Source organism: Elephantulus edwardii, unplaced genomic scaffold (assembly GCF_000299155.1).
Source record: "Elephantulus edwardii isolate Elephantulus edwardi_28Jun2011 unplaced genomic scaffold, EleEdw1.0 scaffold00365, whole genome shotgun sequence".
NCBI classification, from domain to species: Eukaryota; Metazoa; Chordata; class Mammalia; order Macroscelidea; family Macroscelididae; genus Elephantulus; species Elephantulus edwardii.
The window spans coordinates 325546-351193 of NW_006400115.1; the positions used below are offsets into that span (position 1 = coordinate 325546).

Consider the following 25648-nt stretch of genomic DNA (forward strand, 5'->3'; position numbering starts at 1 on the left):
ATTTTTTAAAAAAATTATTTTATTAATTTTAATGAACATTTACAGGGATTTTGGATTTCCATTCATTCATTGTTTCACTTTTCTCCCTGCCCAGCCCTCCCCCGCATTGAACTTTATTTAAAAAAATCTGATCATACCTATCATCATCCTGAATTTTTATTTAATCCTCAGAAGAGTTTTACCTCCAGTTTATTAAATTGCTTTTTTTCAGTCTCATAATTGATTTTTTTCAGTCTCATAATTGATTTTTTTTTCTCTCTCCTTCTCCCAAAGGAATCTAGGTAAAAATGGCTTGTCTAACAGCATTTTGTTGGATAAATGTCCACCTCCAAGACCACCATCTTCACCATACCCTCCCTTGCCAAAGGACAAGTTGAATCCACCTACACCTAGTATTTATGTGAGTCTAAATTGATTGGCTAGCAAGAAATCAAACTGGGGATTTACCTGTCTTAGATTATTTTTCTTTAACTTTATGCATACATCTTTTAGTAAACAACAAAATTGTTGTCAGCAACATGAATATTTTGGGAATGAATGTATAAATGAATTTTGTTACTTGTAGTTATTTACTAGGTTATATGATTGTAATGAGAAATACTTTGTCCTGACCCACTCTTGGGCAGTTTTAGGCGAAAATTACCTACAAATACAACATTTTTGGTAAAATGGATTATAAATCAACATTCTGCCTCTTCCTAGTTTTATATAGACCTTAACATTCATTCTGTTTTATACATCTTAAAAAAAGGTTATTATTTAAAACTTTTTGATACTATAAGATTTGATAATAGATATATCATTAAAGAGTTATTAAAGGTTATTTCAAACTATTTTTATTTTTAATAGGAAGATGAGAATTCAATTAGAACTCCTATTTCTTTATCTTCTACCTAGATCCTACTATCTTATTTCCTCCTACCCTAAGTTCTCAAAATGTAAATATTTTAAGCTTTAAAATTAATGTCCTTAGAGCGTATTAGGGAGCACTGATGGCCTAGGGTTATTAAGCTGCACTGCAATCCCAAAGGCACGCATTTGAATCCACCAGCTGCTCTGTGGGAGAAGGATGGGCAGTCTCCTCTTGTGCAATTAACTGCCTCTGAAAACCTACTGGAAGGATAGCTATAGGACGGTTCACAACAATATAAATGAGAATATTGCTTGGAAGGGTGGAGGGACAGCACATGGAGACGAAGATCCGAAATGAGATGAATTGACATAATAACTGGGGTAATAAGAGTAGGTGTATCAGAGACAGATGAGCTCAAGACAGAGCAGGGTTTAGATTTCTTACGCATAGGGTTATTATGAGTCATAGCCAACTTGACGGCAATTAACAAGAAGAAGAATATTCTTCCATCTGTGACTATTTTGGAAATTTGGCTCTGTTGTTGTTGTTATTGTTATTTTATGGTTGATTGCCTTCAAGTTGATGACAACTCATAGCAACCCTATGAACAAAAGGCTATCTACCTTAATCAAAGTTCTTAGAGTTTCCTGAGGCATGTGGTTTAAGAAGTGGATGCCACTCTTGCTTTGAATTTATTATATTAATATGTCCTCTAACCAGTACTTGATTAGAAGGGTAATACAAGTCTTTTAAAATCATTGTTTGAGGAAAACAAAATACAAAATTAAGATTTAGCTTTAGAATTTATTGTGGGTTGGGTTGGTTTTGTTTGGGTGTTTTGTTTTTTGTTTTTTTCGGTGGTGTTTTTTTTTCTTTCATTTTTATATTTTCTTAAAAGATATATTTCGGAATTTAAATTTTATTTCTGCCACCTGTTTTCTTCAAAATAAAGTGGACAAGAGACATTTATGTGATTACTGTCTAAATTAGAATCAAAAGCTATAGTGATAAAAATTCTAACAGTAATAAAAATAACAGTAGTATAGAGGATGTATTATTTATTCAAAATTTAATATGTAATGACTTTTTAATTTTACAGTTGGAAAATAAACGTGATGCTTTCTTTCCTCCATTACATCAATTTTGTACAAATCCAAATAACCCTGTTACAGTAATACGTGGCCTTGCTGGCGCTCTTAAGTTAGGTAAGGTTTAAATTAAGGGGAAAATAAAAAAATTTTGTTTACTCTTTTTAAACTTTGAAAACATTGGCAGTAATTCATAATTACTGTGATGGCCCCACTTACAGGTTTTTATGCTTTTATTTTAATATTCTCTTGGCTGTATGTGTGTGTTACTCTTTAATTTCATCATGTGAATATATAATGATATTGATTAATGACTATTTCATTATACCTTCTTAATTTATCTCTGCTTTCCCCCAATTATAAAATTATGGTATAAACTAACTAACAAAAATTATTCTAAGTATAAAATGTGGATAAATTTTTATGATTCTAGGAGTTGCCATACCCTGAGTATTTCCAGGCATATGCAGAAATGAGATGAGTGAAAATCCCACTTGTGTACCCCCTTTAATCTATCTGTTAAAATTAGGTTTACGGCTTTCATATATGTTTGTACCAACCTAATACTCCACAGTTAAGAAAGTGTAGAGGCCTTCTTTGATTTTCAAGGAATCTGGGGAAAGCACTATGAAGTGTGCACCCTTTTTAAAAAAAATTAAAAGTATTTTTTCAAGTGCAATTTCTTATTAACTAAATATAAATGTATTTATTTTTTAAGACCTTGGCCTTTTTTCTACCAAAACCTTGGTAGAAGCTAACAATGAACACATGGTCGAAGTGAGGACACAGTTGTTGCAGCCTGCAGATGAAAACTGGGATCCTACTGGAATGAAAAAAATCTGGCATTGTGAAAGTAAGAGATCTCATACTACAATTGCTAAATATGCTCAATACCAGGCTTCCTCGTTCCAGGAATCACTGAGAGTAAGTAATTTCTAGAGATTATTTTAGATATTTAAAGATTATTTTTGTTTAAAAGGGCAGCTTACTTTTGTAAATATGATTATATTATATTGTAATTATATAAAGTACTTTGCACATGCTTTAAATTTTGCTCTTATTAAGCAAGCAGGTAGTTAATAAATATTGCTATGGTAAAGTATAAGTATGTGATAAGATGACTATTACTTCTGTTCTGTTTCTATATATAACTGATTTTTTTCTAACCTTGACACTATTGACATTCAGTAATGGATAAATTTTTGATTGAGTCCTCCGGTGTATCACAGGATGATAAGTAGCATCTCTGATTTATACTCACCAGCTACTAATAGCACACTTGTTATTAAGTGCTGTCGAATCCTAGACTCATAGCCAACAATATGAACGAAAGTCCTAAACCCTGTTGTGTAACTATCATCGTTTTTCTAAGTGCATAGAGTTTCCAGAGGCAAGCTATTTCAGAAGTGGATGCCACTCCTGCTTCCAAGCTTGCTTTAATCTGGGAACTCCACCAAACACTGTCCACCATGGGGGTATGCATTATCACATTTGACATATCGGTATAACAGTGTTTAGCATCACAGCAACCATGAGTTACCTCTCTAAAGCAAATTGACAGACTGAAAACAATTAAAACCAGGCTGAGGACAGCAAATCCAATCAGCTCATATGCAAGCCTCAGCCAAAACAAGAAAAGACACCTTTGTCAAATCCAACTGCTCCACACATCTCAGACTGGATACCAACCCCAAACAGGCAAACAGCTGCCTTTTTCAGTACAAGGCCAAATCACATCAGCTCCCAGCCAGTTGTGAATGAAGTTTTTTTTTAAAACAAAACAAAAACAAACAAGCTAACATTCCACACACAAACTTCAACCAAAACGAGAAAACACACCTTTGTCAATCCAGCTTTTCCACACATCTCAGACTGGATGCCATCCCCAAACTGGCGACCAACTGCCTACTTCAATATAAGGCCAAATCCAGTTGTTAAGTAGCATCTCTGATTTATACCTACCAGATACTAATAGCAGACCACCCTTTTGTATTTGTTTTGATAATCACAGAGTATCTTCTGACATTGTGAAAGTTATTAAATTTGCTCCTCAAAAAAATATTTAAAACTCTGCACTGAGATTACTTTTTTTTTTTTTTAACAACTTAATTCACTTTATTTGTCATAGAAAATCCACTATGTGGTGGCCACAGCTGGAGCCTGAGTCCTCTGCACGGAGATTATTTTTTATCAAAGATTACATTTATACTTATACATTGTATAAAGATTATGTGCAGTTGCCAGAGTGTAGTGGAACATATACATACTATTCTTATTTAGTCTTTAGTGCAAGAAAAAGCAGAAAGCTTTTCAGTATTTTAAAAGTTTCATGTGCAGCAATTGAAAGTAACTGTGATGAATTTGTTGAGTCAGTCATTTCAAAATGTGGGAAAATTTACATAACATTAAAGATAAGACTTATTCATATTATGTAAGGAATACCTGTTTTTGTAGTGGGTTTTTTTTCCCCCTCATTGCCATGCCCTGCATCTTACAAAGAAATTAAAACCACCCTTCAACTTACATGGACAAAAATGAATTGTCAGTATAAATATCTGTTAGCAGTTCTGGTGGCCTAGTGGTAGGAAGCTACTACACTGCCATCCCAAAGGCATGCAGTTTGGGTTATACAGATACACTGTGGGAGAAAATAGGCAGTCTCCACCTATGCAGTTGACTACCTCTAAAAACCCGCTGGAGAGTCAGCTATAGATTGGCTCTGCTCTGACCCTGACAATACACAACAACAATCTGTGGTTCAAATTGCTGTGGTATTTGCATGATAGGATACTAGAAGTCATTGTCGGCTAACATTGCAGATGAGTCAGAATTAACTCATAGCTGAGCCTCCAGTGGAGTGTTGGAGATTGTAAATTGCACAGGAGGAGATTGACTCTTTTTCTCTCATGAAGTGTTTTTGAGGATTTGAACTACCAGAGAGTCTCTCTACCTTTGGATTAGCAGAACAACTAAAAAATGATCAAACGAAATTTTGGAAGAAGTGTTGTAGATTAAAGAGCACTTAAATAGAAGGGATTCATAATCAATTTAGTATGCTCTCAGACATATAACATTACCTTTTCTAAATTTGAAAATCACATATTAAAAAGAGGCCAAAACATCAGGAAGCCGTTACTTACTCATTACCGTCATGTTAGAACCAAATCATAGCAGACCCTCCATTGGGTTTTTGAGATTATCAGTCATCTGGGAGGAAATTTTCCATGTGTCTACCAAGGAGTAACTGGTCTTTGGATAAGTGATGCAACCCCCTATGAAGTAGACCTTCAGAGATCCTTCAAAAAGGTAATATCAGCAACAAAAAAGCTTAGAAGATTCTTAAGAGTTGTCTGTGATGGTAGAGGTGTAAATAAAATAATCTAGCACTTACCTTCCTTACTAATGTTGTAAATGTTCTGTTATTCAAGTATAGTAGATTGTGACAAAATTTCAGCCAGGAGGAACTTTTCTATTAAGTAGAATATATGTATAGCTATAATATCCCTAGTACCATGACCTCTTCTAAACCCAGCGTACACTTCAGACAGTTCTCTGTTGATATGCTGCTGTTCAAGTCGTTTTTGTTAATTTTCAGCAGAATCTTGCTTGCTTGTATAGTAATGTTGGATAATTTCTGCTCTCTGTCAGTTCACCTTTCTTTACAATGCGAACAGATGGGAACTTTTCCAGTCAGTTGTCCAGGTGGTTTTCCTCTAGATTTTTTGGCACAACTTGGCACGGGATAGCAGGATAGAGATGGGTATAGGACTGTTGTACATAGGCTTGCTGTGAGTTGCCGGCGACTCGACGGCACATAACAACAACAGAAGAATACAGAACATCTTACTTTCTACTAGCTTTGCATGTGTACACATTTATACATCTAATTTAGAAAATGTGTTATTGTTTTGTCACCTTGATATTCATAATCATTGATACTATCATAATTAATCCAACCTTCTATAAGGTTTCTCTATCTTAAATATCAGATACATATGAGAATCTGCAGTTTTGGGAACCATATAGAAGAATATTTTAATGAAAAATACAAAGGTAATTTTATGAATAATGGAGAGGATTAAATATTTTGCTCTTGAGCTTTAACTTTTCTTGGATATCGTATAATGAGATATTTGAAGAATTTTCTGGTGAACCAGGCCTATAGAAGCTTCTTCAAGCTAGTTATTAACTTTTAAAAAATACTTTTCAAAAGGGTAACTTCTTCTAAGATACTGAGCTGGAATGATTTTTGCTTAATCTGTAGGAAGAAAATGAGAAAAGAAGTCACCATAAAGACCACTCTGATAGTGAATCCACATCTTCAGATAAGTAAGTAATTTTTAATATCCATACAGTATTTGTTTATTAAGAAGTATGTATTAAATAATCTCTCTCTTTTTTAAAAGTTCTGGAAGGAGGAGGAAAGGACCTTTTAAAACCATAAAGTTTGGGACCAACATTGACCTGTCTGATGACAAAAAGTAAGTCCTTGTATCATTTCTGAGAACTGATCCAAAGAAAAAACAAAACAAACAAACAAACAAAGTAAAACAAAACCAAAAAAAAAACCCAACAGGAAATTGCCTACAACTCCCCCCCCCCCCCAACTATTTATCATTTTTCTGTGTAGACTTGAGCTTTAACAAAACTGTCAGTGCTGGCATTAGAACAGAACAAGGAAACACCACATGGTTCAAAATCAGGAAAGGATTGCATCAAAGATGCGTCCTATCTCCATTCCTTTTTAGTCTGACTCTCGATAAAACAAAAATTTCCATCACTGTGCCAGTTGGCAGCAGCATGATAGATGGAGAAGATATGAAGATTGTTAGCAATTTTAGCTTGCTCGGTTCCATAGTCAACACTTTTGGCTCCAGCAGTCAGGAAATCAAAAGATGAATTGCATTAGGAAAATCTGTCAAGGACCTCTGCAGAGTGCTGAAGAGCAATAATGTCAGCCTAAAGACTAAGATGTGCCTAATCCAGGCCATGGTCTTCTCAGTTGCTTGCTATGCATTTGAGAGCTGGACAATGACTAAGGATGACACAAGAAGAACCAATGCCTTTGTTTTTGAGGCTGGAGAAGAGTGTGAAACATACCATGGATTGTCAAGAGAACAAATAGGTCTGTCTTGGAGAGGATTGAGCCAGATTGCTTCTTGTAGGCAAGGATTTTGAAGCTCTGCCTCACATATGTTGCCCAGAGAGACCAGTCCTTGGAGAAAGATATCATTGGATGAGTAGAGGGACAGCGCAGGAGAGGAGGATCCCTGATGATGAGATGGATTGATGCAGTGACTAGGGCAATAAGGATACTAGGGCAATAGATCAGACACAGTGAGATTGGCTCAGGATAGGGCAGGGTGCACAGCTATCATGCATAGGATCACTGAGTGAGTCACAGACAACTCAAAAGGCACATAGCAACAGATAGTTAGATTTGCTTCTTAACTTCAGACCCTTGTATAGCTTTTTAAATGACATTTTCCCCTAATGTTAATTATAAAATGTTAATTCATAAAATGGTATTTTTATTTAATTTTAAGATAATTGCAGAATATCAACTGTTTTTTGGGAAATTATTCCATGTAATTTTGTAGTCCAGTTTCACTAAATCTTCCGTTTTATTACAGGTGGAAGTTACAACTACATGAGCTGACTAAACTTCCTGCTTTTGTGCGTGTCGTATCAGCAGGAAATCTTCTCAGCCATGTTGGCCATACCATACTGGGCATGAACACAGTTCAGCTGTATATGAAAGTTCCAGGAAGCAGAACTCCAGGTATTTTTTGTGAACTAACATACAGTTGAAATGTAAAAATAACCAGAGTCTCTTCTTGCATTCATTTTTATCTTTAACTTCTGTCTGCTTGATTACATTTTTTTTCTCTTTTTAAATGATGTCCTTGATATCTTCCCACAACTGTCCTTAAGATTAAAGGGAAACACTCATCCCATCTTAAGTAGCACTTAATTTAGCATCCATGACCTAGGCAATTTTGGCTAGCTGTTGTCCAACAAGGCAGGGGAATACTGCACTGTTTTAAATCAGGAAAGGTGTACATAATAAGGGTTGTATCCTTTCTTCATGAAGCCAAACTCTTATCTAAAAGAATGTGATTTCTTGATTAGAGGCAGACTCATTAGCAACTTGTGTTGATGACACAACTTTGCCTTTTAAAAGTGAGGATGATATGAAACACTTGCTGCAAAAGATCAAGAACTGCAGGCTTTGGTATGCATTATACCCAGTATCAGGAAAAGAAAGGGCCTTACCACAAGACCATCAATAAACATTATGTTAAATGGAGAAAGGATTGAAGCTGCCTTTTTTGGGTCAGCAACACCTTTTTTACCACCATTCAGGAAATCAGGATACATACTACATTCGACAAGTCATCTGTCAGGAACCTCTCCAAAATGCTGAAGAACAGTGATGTCAGGTGAAGAATAATGTGTCTGATCTAGGCCATGGTCTTCTTAATCACTATGTGTCAAAGAGCTGGACAGTGAATAAAGATTACCAAAGACGAATTGATGCCAATGAGTTGTGGTGCTAGAGAAAAGTGCTGAATATCCTGTGGACTGCCAAAAGAACAAATAAATATGTCTTAGAAAAAGTACAGCTCCTTGGAGGCAAAGATGGTGAAGCTTCCTCTTTCATACTTTAAACATGTAGCTAGTCAAGGCTACTCCTTGGAAAGGGACATCATACTTAGAAAGATGGAGGGTCAGTAAAGGAGAGGAAGCTCTCATTGAGAGGGATTGACTAGATGGTGATTTCAGCAGTAGGCTCTATTGTGTCAGACATGATGAGGATTGCAGGTTGGCTATTCATAGGGTCATACTCAACTTGATGGCACCTAACAACCTTTTCAGCAGATAGAGTTAATTAAGACTAATATCCTCACAAAAATGCTAATAAGTAAAATACTCAGCATGGTATGTACAGGATGAAGAACGAACATTTTTTTTAAGTAGTAACATACATTTAAAGTTAATAATTACGTGAAATGTTTCATTGACAGTGTTATGTAATTGTTACAACTCTCTTTAGCTCTGTTGTCATCTATCCAGAAAGAAACCATATACTTATTGACTTCACATTCTTTTGCTTCAGATCCTGTCTACTGCTTTTAGTCTGTTTTTACTCTGTTTTTAGAGACAACATTTACCTGTTCTGTATGTTTCATTTACATGGAATAATGTAATATGTGACATACTGTTGCTGTTGCTAGGTGCCGTTAAGTCGAGTACAACCCTTAGCGACATCATGAATAACAGATCTGAACCATGTTCTGTGCCATACTCACACTTCATGACATACTAAAGCCCATTGAAACAGTCACCGTGCTGGTCTACCTGCTTGACAGTCTTTCTCTGCTTCACTGATCCTTTGCCTTTGACCCTTTGCATCATGTCCTGCTCCAAGGAATAGCCCCTCTTAGCAGTATGCCCAAAGTATATGAGGCAAAGTTTTGGGGTTTGGTTTTTTCAAAATTCATTTTTAATTTTTTATCATTTTTTTCTTATTAATTTTAATGAACATTTACAGAGATTTTGGATTTCCCTTCATTCATTGTTGTACTTTTCTCCCTGCCCACCCCTCCCCCCCAGTACACTCTTCTCTTTGAAAAGTAAAAGAAAAGTTACCCCATTGTTTTATAATCCCTCCCCCCAGGTCCACTCCACTATGCAGTCTTCATTCTGGACTCCTGTCATGACAAAAATACCTAATCGCGTATGCCCTTTAAACAGTTTTCTCCCTCATCTGTTTCAATGCAGTATCCATTATTTATCTCATCTCTCTCAGTCTCCCCCCAACTCCGAGGTCAGTCCTGTTTTACAACATGTAGTATTTGTCCTTTTGTGACTGAGATATTTCACTCAGCATAATGTTCTCCAGGGTCATCCATTTTGAATAATATTACATGAGTTCCTTGTTTTTCAATGCAGCACTATTCCATTGTGTGAATATACCACAGCTTCTCTATCCATTCGTTTGTTGATGGGCACTTGGGTTGTTTCCAACTCCTTGCTATTGTGAACAAAGCCGCAATAAACATGGGTGTGCTTGGATGTCAGTTATGGTCTCTTTGGGGTATATTCCCAGTAGTGGAATTCCTGGAATTCTCTATTTGCAACTTTTTGAGAAAGCGCTATACCGCCCTCCACAGTGGTTGCACCATTTTACACTTCCATCAACACTGAATAAGGGTTCCAGTTTCTCCACAACCTCGCCAGCATTTGTTGCTTGCTGTTCTGTTAAATTTTGCTATTCTTACTGGGGTAAGATGATATCTCATAGTTGTTTTGATTTGCATCTCTCTTAGAGGTAAGGATTTTGAACACTTCTTCATGTGCTTGTTGGCCATCTGAATGTCTTCCTTGGTTAAGTGTCTTTCATATCCTGTGACCATTTTTCAATTGGATTATTCACCTTTATCTTGTTGTGGTGCTCAAGTATTTTATAAATTCTAGATATAAGCCCCTTATCTGACATGTCATTATCAAATACTTTTTCCCAGTCTGTGGCTTCCCTTTTTACCCTGTTGAAGAAGTTTTTGGGTGTGCATAGGGATTTGATTCTTAGAAGATCCCATTCATCTATTTTATCTTCTCCTGGTTGTAGATTTTTCAGGATACTTGGAAGACTGTTTATGTTATGGATTAGCACTTCTGGAGTTCTTCCAAGCTTTTCTTCAATGAAGTTTATAGTCCTTGGTTTTAGTCCTAGGTCCATAATCCACTTTGAATTGGTTTTTGTGTATGGAGTGAGGTGTGGATCTTGCTTGAGTTTTCTGCAGAAGTTTCCCAATTTTACTAGCACCATTTGTTAAAAAGGTTGTCATTTCCCCACTTAACTGATTTCATCTCCTTGTCAAAAATCAGTTGACCATAGGTAGATGGGCTGATTTCTGGATTCTCAGTTCTATTCCATTGTTCTATGTGTCTGTCATTATACGAGTACCACGCTGTCTTGACCACCATGGTAGTGTAGTAGGATTTGAAATCAGTGAGTGAGATGCCTCCTACCTTGTTTTTTCTTTTTAAGGAGTACTTTGCTTATTCTGGGCCTCTTTCCATTCCAAATGAAATTGGAGATTGCCTTTTCCATCTCGCTGAAGAATGGAATTGGTATTTGTATTGGGATTGCTTTGAATGTGTAAATTGCCTTTGGTAGTATTGTCATTTTCATAATATTGAGTCTTCCTATCCCCAACCAACTTTTAATCACAAAGACCCACCTAGCAAGTTCTAATTAATTTAAATGAGTTTCCCAGCCCACAACTGATTATTAATTATATCACAATGACCAAACAGCCCACACATGACACAACACTGGCATACATACTGGTTTGTGTGGCACTATATTCACAAATTGTTTTGTCATCTTCTGTTCTCAAGCAGAGTCCCTTTCTTTGAGAACATCTTCTCTCTAGCCAGTTCCATGTTAGGGGTAACTAAAGGAAGGCTCCTACAAATCAATTCTTTAGGAAAATCTCAGTCAGACAAAACTTAGCCAGAAACATTTGACAAGTTTCCCTAATGGCCAAGCCTCAAGCCCAGTCTCTTAACCACAATATTTATTGTTTTCCAAAGAAGTACTTCTCGCATCTTGATTTGGGTCACGTAAGGAAAGTTTTGAGTTGTGGTTAATTTATATTGGTTTCTTTCCCCTCTACAAGTGGGTGTCCGCTGGACTTTCCCCCTTTTGGCCAACAAAGACCCAGGAGTGTGTCTTTAAAATTCTGTAGGGCCCTCTGGCCAAATTTATTAATTTTTTAATGAACATTCTTTAAGTGGTACGGCAGTCATATGTCTATTTCTATACTGAATAACTTGGAGTTGCTGTGATGCTCAACACTGCCATAGTCGTGTCAAATATCATAATAGTTACTCATCATGGACAGTGTTCGAAGGAGCTTCCAGATTGATTCAGGTTAATAAGCAGGAGTGGCATCTACTTCTTAAACCACTTGCCTCTGGAAACTCTATAAACATATAAAAATTATGTTAATCATAGAAGAGAGTTCAGGTATTTCGTTATGAGTCATATTCAACTTGACAGCACTTATCCACTGCTAAATGAGACTAGTGTTGTTATATTTGGAGGAACATTCTTCTACTTGTACATCACTCTTTTGTCAATTTTCTGTACTGAGGTAATCTGGGTTTGCTATGATGCTGAACCTTATGTCTTTTGTGTATCAAATACCATAATGATTCCCCAATGTGGATAGTGTTTGATGGAGCTCCCAGCTGTAAAACAGGTTTGGAAGCAGGAGTGGCATCCACGTCCTAACCCCCATGCCTATGGAAACTCTATGAACTTGGAGAAATGACAATAGCTATGGAAAGGCATTATATCTTTTATTCATAGTGTTGCTATGAGTTGTACTCAACTCAATGGCAGTCAGCAACAAAACGAATAAATGCTACAGTGAGAAAAAAACAGAATAACACTAGATTGTTGTCATTTGTACATACTTAAAGACATCTGTCCTTGCAGAGGGACATCATGTTTGAAAGGGTAGAGGGGTAGCATAAAAGAGGAAGACCCTGGATTAGGTGAATTGACTCACTGTGGTAATGGTGGTAGGTGTGTCAGAGACAGTGTGGTTGGGTCAAGATAGAGCATATTTCAGAGCTGTTGTATATATGGTTGCTATGAGTCTCAAGTGACTTGATGGCACATAACAACAACAAGGAATTATATTTTTCATGAAATATATGCTGATGATTTTTTTTCCTTTCACATTTCAGGTCATCAAGAAAATAATAACTTCTGTTCAGTTAACATAAACATTGGTCCAGGTGACTGTGAATGGTTTGTTGTTCCTGAAAGTTATTGGGGTGTTCTAAATGACTTCTGTGAAAAGTAGGTTTCTAAACTAACTTTTATTTAATCATATAATAATCCAAATAATAATTTTAAAGTAAGCTTACCAAATTGAATTTCTTAAGGCAGTTTTTATTTAACAGTAAGAAGTAAAATTGAGATTCTAAATCTATTTTGTTATTGGAAATTTTTTTTATAATCAATATCATGAGTTCACATGATGTAATAGTCATGAATTCAGAGGATAGATAGTTGCCTACAAGATCAGTTTGTTTGAAAGGTATGTATATCAACAATAATTATTATTATAATAAATAAATCATAGTATTTATTATTTTAAAACTGGAAGAACTTTTACAGTTGAGCCAGGCCCATTCATTTACTTAATCTCTGTGACTGATTTAAGTCTACAATAATAGTTACAAGAGAAACCATATGACTTGGAAAACCTATTGTTTTTCTAGCTCTTTATGGTAAGTTTACCAACCACTAGGAGAGAGCTCTGGTGGCATAAGTTACTTAATTAATTGCTAATGAGTCTCCGTGAATCAGAATGGACTCAAGGGCAGTGGTTTTATCACAATTGCCACCTCACTATGATATTAATTCTTACTGAAATGTCATGGATAACTTTTCCAACAAGGTAATTTCATAAAATTTAATTACCTATCTCACATTTTTCAAGAAACGACTCACATTACAGAGTTTATTCCTTTAGAATTATTAACAACATTTAATTTACTTATGTTAAAGGGTAGCAAGAAATTGTTTTTCATTAATTTAAATTTAATTCTATTTCTAGATAGTCACTCATTTCCATTCACTCAAACCACCTTGTAGTTGACCCTGCAGTGAGTTTTAAGACTATCACATTGGGCAAGAGGCAAATACCCATCTGTGTCCTGTGGAGACTCCCATGTCACCATTGGGTTAACAGTGCAACTCCCTACTTACTTTTTCACCAGAGCTCCCTTTCTTGATATTTTACTAATTTTTTTTCCCAAACAGCATTACATTATAAATTCACCTCATATTTTATGTTAATGGTAAACATTGAAAAATTTATATACTCCCTATTTGAAAGTCTTCTATCTGCTTTACAACCTCTAGAAAACCCAGTAAGAGTCAGCTGTGAGTTGGTTTCAGTTTGGCAGCAATTAGTTTGAGGATGAGTATTGGGTAAAGAAAAAGCACATCTGAAACATATGAGACTTTTGAGAACTAATTATGCATATATCCCACATATAAACATACTTTGCTCTTTTAGCGTTAAAAGATCTTTACTCAGAATATTTTTAATTTCTAACAAGTTTATCATTGTTGAAAAAAACCTCAGGAAAAAAATATATTAAACCAAATAGTCTTACATACAAGCGTGAGTCACCTTTTCATTGTCTTATTATTTAACAGTAGATTTCCTTTAACTTAATTCCATCAGAGAGGTGGAATTTTAAAATGTTAAATGTGTTTATTTAAATAGATAAGATGTTCAATCTACTGAAAAAAGATACTGAAGTTGATTAATCAACTTTAATTTTTACTTGCTTTTATGGAGCAGCGTTCTAGTAACAGAAGAATAGTATTCATGCAGAAAATCAGCATTCTGTACAGAAAGATTTTTATTTCTTACTTATCTTCATAGTATATTGTTACACCACAGTTATTTTTAAGTTGAAATTGACTGTTTATCTCTTTGCTATCTCAATGTAGAGATGTTCTAAGAAGAAAGATTATCCAAGAAGTACATGCTAAAGAGTAATAAAAATATCAAGTTAATATGATTAGTTGTCATAGATAGTACTTGCTTAAGCAGGCTTGCTTTTGTGTAGAAAGTTTTCTCTAATTTTATTATGCCAGTGCATGAATCTTGATGAAAAGCTAGTATTTTTCTTTAATAACCATTTTCTTACTTTACAAATACCTTTCTTGTAATGGATCTAAGTACTTCAGCTATTAGCAAACAGTAAGCCATTCCTTCCAACCATTGTTTGTCTGTTCTAGACTTATCTCAAGAGTAACCTGAATTTTTTAGGAAATAAAAGGGGGGAAAGTGACTAAATTTACCATCTAGACTAACCCCTCAAAAACCATTGAGTCTAGTCCTACCTGTAGCATACTATCAGGTTTCCATGGCTCGCAAATTGAGAGTCATTGCCCTCAGAAATTTGAGATTAGGGTTAGGAATTCTATTTTCTAGATTTAAATGACTTGATATGTACTCCACCTTTCAGGAATTTTTAGGTTCTCCAAGAGTAAGAATTCAATCAAAATGGTCTTTATTGAAATTTAAAGTTACAGTATATAAATAATACTTAAAATTTGTTCTAAAATCAGATATTTTTTAAAATTAAGATAGATAACTTATCCAAAGTTCAGAATTACTAATATTCCATTGTGTTTCATTTATTCACTTAAATAAAACAGCTCTTAGTACATAATTACTTATCAATGAGATAAAAGAATATTTTAAAACTCTCGTCGTTATCTTTTAGTATTAAAAGGAACATATTTAAAATATTTAACCCATTTGCATTGTTTGTTATTTCAGAAACAATTTGAATTTCCTAATGGGTTCTTGGTGGCCCAACCTTGAAGATCTTTATGAAGCAAATGTTCCAGTATATAGGTTTATTCAGCGACCTGGAGATTTGGTCTGGATAAATGCAGGCACTGTACATTGGGTTCAGGCTATTGGCTGGTGCAACAATATTGCTTGGAATGTTGGTCCACTTACAGGTATTTTCAAGAATATACTTTAGAAAATAAACCTTTTAACTTATGTAGGATTATACCCAATGTAATTATTTCCTCTCCCTACCCCCACCCTTAATATTGTTGTTGTTGTTGTTGTTAAGTGCCGTCGAGTCGCAGGCGACTCATAGCGACCCTATGAAGGAGAGTCCTTGACGCTTGGGTGCCTTTCATCCTCTCTCCAAGTTCATAGGGTTTCCGGAGGCAAGCTATTATGGAAGTGGACGCCACTCCTCCTTCCAGCTTAAAGATATAGCACAAAATTAATCCATAAAATTATAATTCTTTTAAAATTTAGATGCTGAGCACTTATTTAGTCTGCTTTACATCATAACCCTTAATATTATTCATTAAAAATTGGAAGAGTGTCTCCTTGCTCAATATGTTGTTGTTGTTGTTGTTATGTGCCGTCGAGTCGCCTGCGACTCATAGCGACCCTATGTGCAACAGCCCTAAACTCCGCTCTGTCCTGTGCCAATCGCACTGTCTCTGACACTCCCATCCCAATTATCCCAGTCACTGAATCAATCCACCTCATAGAGGGCCTTCCTCTCCTGCGCCGTCCCTCCACCCTCCCAAGCATGATGTCCCTCTCCAAAGACCAGTCTCTCCTCACAACATGTCCAAAGTAAGTTAGACGGAGCCTCAGAATCCTTGCCTCCAAGGAGCCACCCGGTTTAACCCTCTCCAGGACAAATCTGTTTGTTTTCCTAGCAGTCCATGGTATTCTCAGTACTCTTCTCCAGCACCACAGCTCAAAGGCATCAGTTCTCCTTCTATCCTCCTTGGTCATTGTCCAACTCTCTGATGCATAACAGGTGATTGCGAAGACCATGGCCTGTATCAGATGCACCTTAGTCTCCAGAGAGACACCACTGCTCTTCAGCACTTTGGAGAGGTTCCTAACAGCAGACTTTCCCATGGCAGTGCGCCTTTTAATTTCCTGGCTGCTGGTGCCAAGACTGTTGACTATGGAACCAAGCAAACTAAAGCTGTGTACAATCTCAATCTCTTCACCATCCATCCTGATAAATTTTTAGTTTGATTTCTTTTTTTTTTCTCTTTAAAGAAACTAATTATGGGAGATAGCAAAGTTGAGTGATTATTTCTTAATTTTCTTTTATTTGACCATATGAACAACCCTACTATGATTAAAGCTGTTTGAATTGTGTTTTCCTTTTTGGCATTATAAACTTACAGTTAAGAATATAGGCTCTAAAGATAGATCTAGATTAATACTAGTTATGTAATCTCTTTAGGTCTCAATTTCTTCATATATAAAATGGGGGTAATAAAATTAGTGAAATGATGATAAATATTAAATAAGATGATGTTTAAAATAGCTCAGCACAGTATCTGGCATATAAATAAGCACTGTACATGATTATTATTCTTATTCTTATCATAAAATTAACATTTTTATTAAATTTTAATAATTGGTGTTGAATATACCATCTAAGCAGGTGATAATGATTATCTTCATATTTTCTGGCACTTCAACTTGCTTTATAATTTTTTTTCTTTTCTTATTCCTAGCCTGCCAGTATAAATTGGCAGTAGAACGATACGAATGGAACAAATTACAAAGTGTGAAGTCAGTAGTACCCATGGTTCATCTTTCCTGGAATATGGCACGTAATATCAAGGTCTCAGATCCAAAGCTTTTTGAAATGATTAAGTAAGTCCTTTTTAAAACTGCTGTAGTCCTTGTATTTTGGGGAACTGTTAGCTATCCAGTATTCCTCCCCCTAACATGATGAAAATATGCTCACATCAAGACAAAATTATCTGGAAATCTTGGTAAAATATAAGAATCTTCCTATTAAAGTTATTTTTCCCCTTTGAAATAGCCTACTGTAGTACAAAGAGGAACAGAGGTTATAAATGAGTCAAAACAAGTATCTTCATTGCCTGTATTTCTTTGACACTATGAATGCCACCTGATTGCTCATAAAAAGTATTACTATTTAAAGTGTTCTTTTAGTAAGACAGTGATGGCATGGAAATAGATGCTGACGCAGGGAAATTAACAGTATAGCTAAAAGATAATTAAATCATCCATTTTATATTTTCCCCATAGCTGGTTTAATACTTTATACACTTTTTACAAACTTTTACATGATTACCTAATTTATATATACTGCTTTGTGGTGTCAAAAGTAGTTGGTTACCGGTGTAAACCTAGAGCCGAAGTGAGTGGGTGGCGACCTTTTGGGGCTCCTGTTTGCATACGTTTTTCATTCCAGACCTCGGTGCACCCACAGCATTGGGGTGAAGACACGGGGCGCCTGGGGTGGGGCGCCCTCCAGGGGAACTTGCTTACCTGGCTCTCTTGCTCCCTTGGTAGAACGCTGCTTCCTGATCCCGGAGGGACAGGGCGCGTGGCGTGTTCCGCCGGGTCGGGACCCAGAACTGCAGTGAGCCTGAGAGCCTGCTTCTCGTCCCTGTGCCGCCAGCTTTTATAATTGCATAGTCCTGGACAAATCATTTATTTCTCCCTCCCAGGCCACCCTGATTCTGGGAGCCATTATGAAAATAATCTGAGATAACTCTGTGTGTGTGTGTGTGTGTGTGTGTGTGTGTGTGTTAGGATTTGAGGGTGGGCAGCATGTCTTTAGCGGTTCGAATCCTCCAGCTCCATGGGAGAAAGATGGGCACTTGCCTTGGTATGATTTAGCCTCGGAAACTCGCCGGAGGGTCTGCCTGAGACTGAGTAATGAGGGGTCAGCCCGGAGAAATACTAAAAACTTCATTATAGAGGCCCAGCCATAGTCAGCCTGAATTAAATTTATGGAGGTGGGATCCTGGAATGCCTTTTTTTCCCCCCAAACTTTATTTATTCTGTAGTAGTTTATGGGATGCCTTTTTTACGTGACCCTGTTTTAATAAAATGAATAAAACACTATCTTCAATAAGATCAATCTAAGAGGAACTAGATATATGTAATTTACATATTTACATTAAGTTTTCCTCCTTAAGAATTATTCATTTGGTCATTGTGTTAATTTTAGAAATACTCATCTTCAATACTAATATTAGTTTATTATTTAACTAATCTTGGGCATATTGGGTAGAGGGTGGCAGATAACCAAATCATAGCAGACTGAAACTCAGTTGTGGTGAGAGGCTCATGTTTTCCTGATGAGCCATTGGTGAATTTGAACTGCAGATATAGGAGTCCTACTCGCTGCTCTATGCCACTATACGTCACTAGATCATAGCAAGTAATGTATAAATCCTCTTTAGAAGTTCAGTAATTCTGTGGAGAGATTGAAACCTTTATTCACTTCTGGTGGGAGTGTAAAATGGTGCAACCTCTGTCAATGGGAGTATAGAACTTTCTTAACAAGTTGGAATTATTTCACACAATGTAATATTATGCAGCACTGAAAAACAAAGAACTCATGAAATATTATATAAAATAGGTGACCATGGACAACGTTATGCTGAGTGAAATATCTCAGTCATAAAAAGATAAATACTGTATAATGCCACTGTTATAAAACAGGACTGACAGGGAAGTTGGAGGAAAACTAAGAAAAGAGGGGATAATAATGTACAAAACATTGAAACAGACAAGGGAGAGAACTATATAAAAGAAATACATGATTAGGTGTTATTGGTGTGATATAGTAAATTGGTCTGTATAACAATGAAAGAGCTTTTTTCCTAAAGAAAAAAACGAACCAGGAGGGAGGAGGCCGGAGAGGAAAATGTGCAACAATGAATGAATGGAAATCCAAGTTCTTTATAAACTTACAATAAAATCTTGATTTAAAAAAGTTGACATTAGAAATACGATTTGACCTAGCAGTTCCAATACTAGGAATATACCCTAAATAAACCAATTCTGCCACCCAAACAGATATATGTACACCCTTGTTTATTGTTGCATTATTCACAATAGCAAAGAGATGGAAGCAACCCAAGTGCCTATCAACAAATGAATGGATAGAAAACTATAGTAGGTTCACACAATGAAATACCACACAGCACTAGAAAACAGGGAACTCATAAAATACTACACAGCATGGGTGAGCCTGGAGGACATTATGATGAATGAAATAGCTCAGTCACAAAAGGACAAATATGGCATAACACCATTGTTATAAAATAGAGCTGACATGAGGTTTGGGGGGAAACTAAGAAAAGAGAGGATAAATAATACTACATTGGAACACATGAAGGAAAGAATGGTTTGAAAGGAATATATGATTAGGCATTATACGTACAACATCCCAGAATAAGAGGTACACTGCAGAGAGGACTGGGACAAGAGGGAGATAATTGGGCAATAATAAACAATTTTTTAAAAAAAATATGAACTGAGGGAGGGGAAGAGAGGGAGATAAGTACTTAAGTAATCATAGATAACATACTGTCTATATAAATCTAATTGGAAGTTATGGGAAGAGTTTTGTGTCCATTTACCTTTTCCTAGTACTTTGCTCTGAAAAGCAAATTGAATGTTAATTTTGGAAGAAAATAATGGAAAATTCCCAGAAACGTTTACAAAGTTGGAGAGAGGCTAGATGCTAGTTAGGGAACTCTTGAGGCTTAGTAGTAAAGGGTTGCACTGCCAATTCAAAGGTATGCAGTAGTTCAGGAGAAAGATGAATGTCTGTCTCTGAAAATCCACTGGAGCATCTGATACGGGTTAGTTTCAACTCAATGGTATACAACAGCAAGGGTCTGTGTTAATCCAAAATACTTAGTACCGTTTATTTTTGTTTATTTGTTTAGTACAGTGTTCTTTATTGATGGTACATGACAAGATGGGCTCTCTAAGCCTTCCTTCTCAAGGGGTCTGGATGGAAACTGTGTCAAGGATGTGAGATTCTGAGTGTATGGAGGCAAGAACTCCCTATCAGCTGAGAGTACTCCTCTAGTGCTATCACTGGAGCTGTGGTCTAAGGGGCTCTTATTCTTTGGAGGCTATGTGAACCGTCAGGTCAACCATCCTCTTGCCGTAGCCAAATTCATTGTCATATTAGAAAACGAGTTTGACAGAGTGGTCATGCAGGACCGTTCCAGTTGCAGCATCAAAGGTGGAAGAGTGGTTATTACTGTTAAAGTCACAGGAGACAACCTGGTCTTCAGCGTATCCCAGGATGCCCTTTAGGGGCCCTTCTTCTAATGCCTGCTTTACTACTTTCTTGATGTCATCATATTTTCCAGACAGCAGGTCGGATCTAATACTGACAAATTGGGGTTGGGGACATGAAAGTACCATTGAGTTTTCCATTCAGCTCAGGGATAACTTTGGCCACAGCCTGGGAAGTGTCAGTAGATGCAGGGATGATGTTCTGGACAGCTTCACAGCCATCACACCACAGCTTCCCAGGGGAGCCATCCGTAGTCTTCTTGGTGGCAGTGATGATATGGACTGTAGGCTTGAGTCTATAATGCCAAAGTTGTCATGGATGACCTTTGCCATGAGGGCCAAACAGTTGGTGGCATAGGAGACATTGCTGACAATTTTGAGAGACTTGTTATACTTCTTTATTTCTTTAAATAAAATTTTATTTTAATTGTGATTTTAACAAGTATTTACAGAGAAGTGAGATTTTCTTTTTTTTCTTTTTTTTTATAAAATAATATTTTAAGTTGCCAGCTTTATTCAAAAATTTTGCTTCCATTTTCCATATTCGTTCTTTTTAGTTTTTGTTTTGCATTTTTACTTTAGTAGGTCATTCAACTATTTTTTTTTCTATAATTACAATTACAGAGATTTTGGGTTTCCATTCATTCATTGTTGCACTGTTCTCTCTACCCTCCTCCCAGTTTGTTCTTGTCCAAATGCCACAGTGCTTGTCAAAGCCAGTTCTGATTAATCTCCTTTGTCAGTGTGTCCTTTGCCATTCCCTATCACTCCTCCCTGAGAGAGACTTCACCCTGAGTCATAAGGAAAAGGGGATGGCGTATTCTCTTAGCTACTTCCTGCTGAAAAGGGACGCTGTGGGTTTCAGGGTGAAGATCTTCTCTCACTACTCTAAAGGGCCCCTTTGGCAGTAGGAAACACATAGACTATTATGGAGATTGATTTGGGAATTTAGATGCACTCTTATTGATTGTGCTTGGCCGTACATGTTCATATCCTTGAAGATGTATCATGGGGGTGTTGCAACCTAGAAGACACAAATTTGACTAACAAGTTATAAGTACATGAGTCAAAAATTATGGAAAAGTAAAAGAAAAGATTCTTTCATTGTTTTACAAACCCTCCCCCAGGTCCCCTCCACCATGTAGCCCTCGCTCTAGTCTCCTGTGATGACAGAAATACCTAGTTATATATCTCTTTTAAACAGTTTTCTCCCTCCTCTGTTTCAGTGCAGTATACATTATTGAACCCATCTTACTCAGTCTCTCCCCAACCCCAAGGACAGTCCCATTCTACAACAGTGGCATCATGTAATATTTGTCCTTTTGTGACTGGGATATTTCACTCAGCATAATGTTCTCCAGAGTCAACCATTTTGAATAATATTGCATGAGTTCCTTGTTTTTTAATGCAGCATAGTATTCCATTGTGCGAATATACCACAGCTTCTCTAGCCATTCGTTTGTTGATGGGCACTTAGGTTGTTTCCAACTCCTTGCTATTGTGAACAAAGCTGCAATAAACATGGGTGTGCATAGAAGTGAGATTTTCATTCACTCATTGTTGCACATTTTGCCCCTTTGCCCTTTCTTCCCCCATTCCAGTTCACATTTTAAAAAAATAAAATTCATTCATGGTAACACAATTACCTAGCTACCTTACCTCACCCTCCCCTAGTCCTCTTTGAAAGAATATATCTCTTCTTCTGGGCTGTTATTGTACATATAATGCCTAATCATATATTCATTTTAGACAGTTCTTTCTTCCGTTCCAATGCAGTGATCATTATCTATCTACTCTTATCCTGTTTGCCTCTCAACCACCCCCCGCACCCCAATGTCAGACATGCTTTATAACAGTGGTGCTGTGCAGTTTTTTCCCTTTTGTGACTGAGATCTTTTACTCAGCATGATGTGCTCTAGGTCCCCCATGTTGTATAGTGTTTTAAGAGTTCATTGTTTTTCACTGCTGTGGAGTATTCCATTGTATGAATGTACCATAGTTTTTCTATCCATTCATTTATTGATGGGCAGTTGGGTTTGCTATTGTAAATAATGCAGCAATAAACATGGATGTGCATATATCTGTTTGTATGGCATTTATGGTTTCTTTAGGGTATATTCCCAGTAGTGGAACTGATGGTTTAAATGGTATTTCTATTTCCAACTTCTTGAGAAAAAGCCAAATGCCTTCCATAGTGGTTGCACCATTTTACACTCCCACCAGCAGAGAAACTTGTTCTAATTCTCATCATTCACTCCCATCACAAATATGGAGGCATTGGCAGAAGGAGCAGAGAGGATTAGCCATTTGGCACCATCCTTCAAGTGAACCCCTGCCTTCTCCAAGGTTGTTAAGACATCAGTAGACTCCACAACATATTCAGCACAAACATCAACCCACTTGATTTTGGCAGGATCTCGCTCCTGGAAGGTAATAATGGCTTTCCCATTGATGACCAGCTTCCCATTCTCAGCCTTGACAGTGCCATTGAACTTGCCATGGGTGAAATCATACTGGAACATACAAACCATGCAATTGAGGTCAATGAAAGGGTCATTGATGGCAGCAACATCCAGTTTGCCAGAGTTAAAAACAGCCCAATGCAACCAAATCCATTTACTCCAACCTATCGCAGGGATGCACAAGAAGACAGTCTGTTAATTGACGAGGAGCAGAGAGCCTATACCCATTATTTTTGATCATTTTACCAATAATATCTGTCAGCTATGTAGACTGAAAGTGACTCATTCCATTTTGGGTAAATTGAGATTTTATCGTTAGAAAGTTTGTTTAGTGGAACATCCTGCCTCTTTCTTGCTCTGGCATTATTGTCATCCAGCAATTTAAGGATTCTCATTTCTTCATTATAATTATTTAAATTCTTTATAAAAATTAGACCAAAATCTAGTTGTCATTTGAGCTCTTAATTTTCCAAATAATATTTGGACTTTATGCAGTATAAATCATATTCAACAATTGTTTAAGAATATACTACATGAAACACTTTTAAAAAAACTTTATTTCAACATAACTATGTTTACAGAAATACACTTGTAACAGTTAATAGGATGCAATTTAAATTTAACTTATCCTACACAGTGTAGAACAAAAACCTGGTATATGATTTAAGGTTTAAAAAAGGGATTTGTAATCTGGTTTTTCATCTATTACAAATACAAATGTATAAAAGATCCTGCCTCAGATGCTGCTAAAACAGGCAGCAAGAACCATGAGAAATTTACATTTGGTTTTCTTCAGAAAAACAACACATAAACAACATTGTAAAAGTTTAAAAAAAATGGTAACAACAATTTTGTTGTAGTTTCTATGCCAGCTTACAAAGTTGAATAATGAATATGCTCATGGGGATTAGAAGTAGTCTGTACACACTCTCTAACCTTTAGAAGTGACCTAATTTTGTTGGCACTGCATATAGATTGTACAGCTACACAAACCAAGACTCAGGTCAACATCATCAGCTCAGTTCACGTGCTGAGGTCAACAAGGAAACATACGGTACACTGGCTAAAAGGTTCTTTTCTGATTTCAAAATTGATAGTGAGTAAAAGACAGGGTATTCTTTCCAGAGTCAACATTTACAATGTGGCATACCCTGGAGAGTACACTTGGATTTAAATATTTATCAGCATTCATGTGCAAGATAGTCCCCAGTTTAAAAAAAATAGTGCCTCTTAAAAAAAAAAGGAACATTTTTTGGAAGACTGGAAAAAAATGTCCACCCATCTTGAAGGAGCCTTTTCAAGAACACTTAGTTCCTTGTGAGAGTCACACCTCAATTAAAAAGAAAAAATACAAAACAAGTAGCCCCCAAAAGAAGCAGCAGCTCTGGTATTTAAAAAAAAAAAGAGAGTGAAAAATATATCTTAAATCATCTTAAAAACCAGTGTGTATTTAGGTTTAAAAGATAATTAGAAGAGATAATATTTTCGTAAGACTATGATTAGGCTTGTAATGTATCCTAGTATTTCAAGTTTAACACGTTATAAGTTTCCGTTTACAAAGAACATGTTCATTGTTTTGTTCTTTTATCAAAAGGGGAAAATTCTAGTTTAAATTCTATGCAATGGGAGGAGAAAGGTGAGAGCTTAGAAAATGCATTCAAACAGTTGCATGCAAATACTACATTTTTTCAAATGGAAGAACTCCAACTGAAATAGAAATTCATATTAATATACTAATACACTTTGTCATAGATACAATTTTTAAAAGTGGATTAGTTGTGATAAGTAATCATTACCACCTTGACTGCTTTTGACATGGAACTTAAATTCCTGCTTTGATAGTTAAGTGGAAATTCCTATTAAACATACCTAGTTCTATTGATTAGAATAGAGTTCTAAGACCATTTGAATCTTTCATCTGGCTACTAGGTAGTTCTTGCTACATTGTTAGCTGTGGAGTTTGTAGATCTTTAAACCAGAAAACCAAAGCTTTTGCCATTGAGTAAGTTCAATTCATAGTAACTGTCCATCAGAATTTTAAGGCTGTAAATCTTTATGGGAGGAGACTGCCCATTTTTGTTCCCAAGGAACACCTTTTTCTACCAACTGACCTACTCAACATCAGGACTTCTGTCTGAATCATTAGCCATTTTTTAAACTTAAAGCACACAAAGAAATTAATTTAATTAAATACTATTTTATGTATTTTAATTTTACAGCCTACAATTTGGCCTCCTATTTAAAAATGCATTTGGTCAGCAGTATGGGGCTGGAATCCAGTTTTTTCCTAAGTCTTACTGTTCTGTACTATCTAATAGCTGAGTAAAATACACGAAGGTCAGAACTATATATTTGTCTGGAGTCCAAGTGTTGAGTCTAATCTGCCTTCAGATCTTAGCCTTCCGTTTACTGACTTTGTGGGGCACTGGCGTTAAATTATTATACCAATTCTTGTTACCACTTCTGAAAAAATATAATCATATTAACTTTTAAAAAATTCATTTTAATGAACATTTACAGAAGTTTTGGATTTCTGTTCATTCATTG

General features: G+C 36.2%; 1 protein-coding gene and 1 pseudogene across 1 annotated transcript in view; both read left to right on the forward strand.

Annotated features, from left to right (window-relative positions):
* Positions 1 to 25648, forward strand: part of LOC102859961 (lysine-specific demethylase 6A-like) — a 230183-nt gene that overhangs the window by 182696 nt on the left and 21839 nt on the right. The window contains 9 exon segments of the mRNA XM_006902075.1: positions 274 to 400; positions 1953 to 2058; positions 2660 to 2865; positions 6206 to 6270; positions 6348 to 6422; positions 7575 to 7723; positions 12709 to 12823; positions 15333 to 15520; positions 17072 to 17213. Of these exon segments, the coding sequence (XP_006902137.1) occupies positions 274 to 400; positions 1953 to 2058; positions 2660 to 2865; positions 6206 to 6270; positions 6348 to 6422; positions 7575 to 7723; positions 12709 to 12823; positions 15333 to 15520; positions 17072 to 17213 (1173 nt within the window).
* The window catches only part of LOC102864454, a 23604-nt pseudogene continuing 15255 nt past the window's right edge, over positions 17300 to 25648 (forward strand).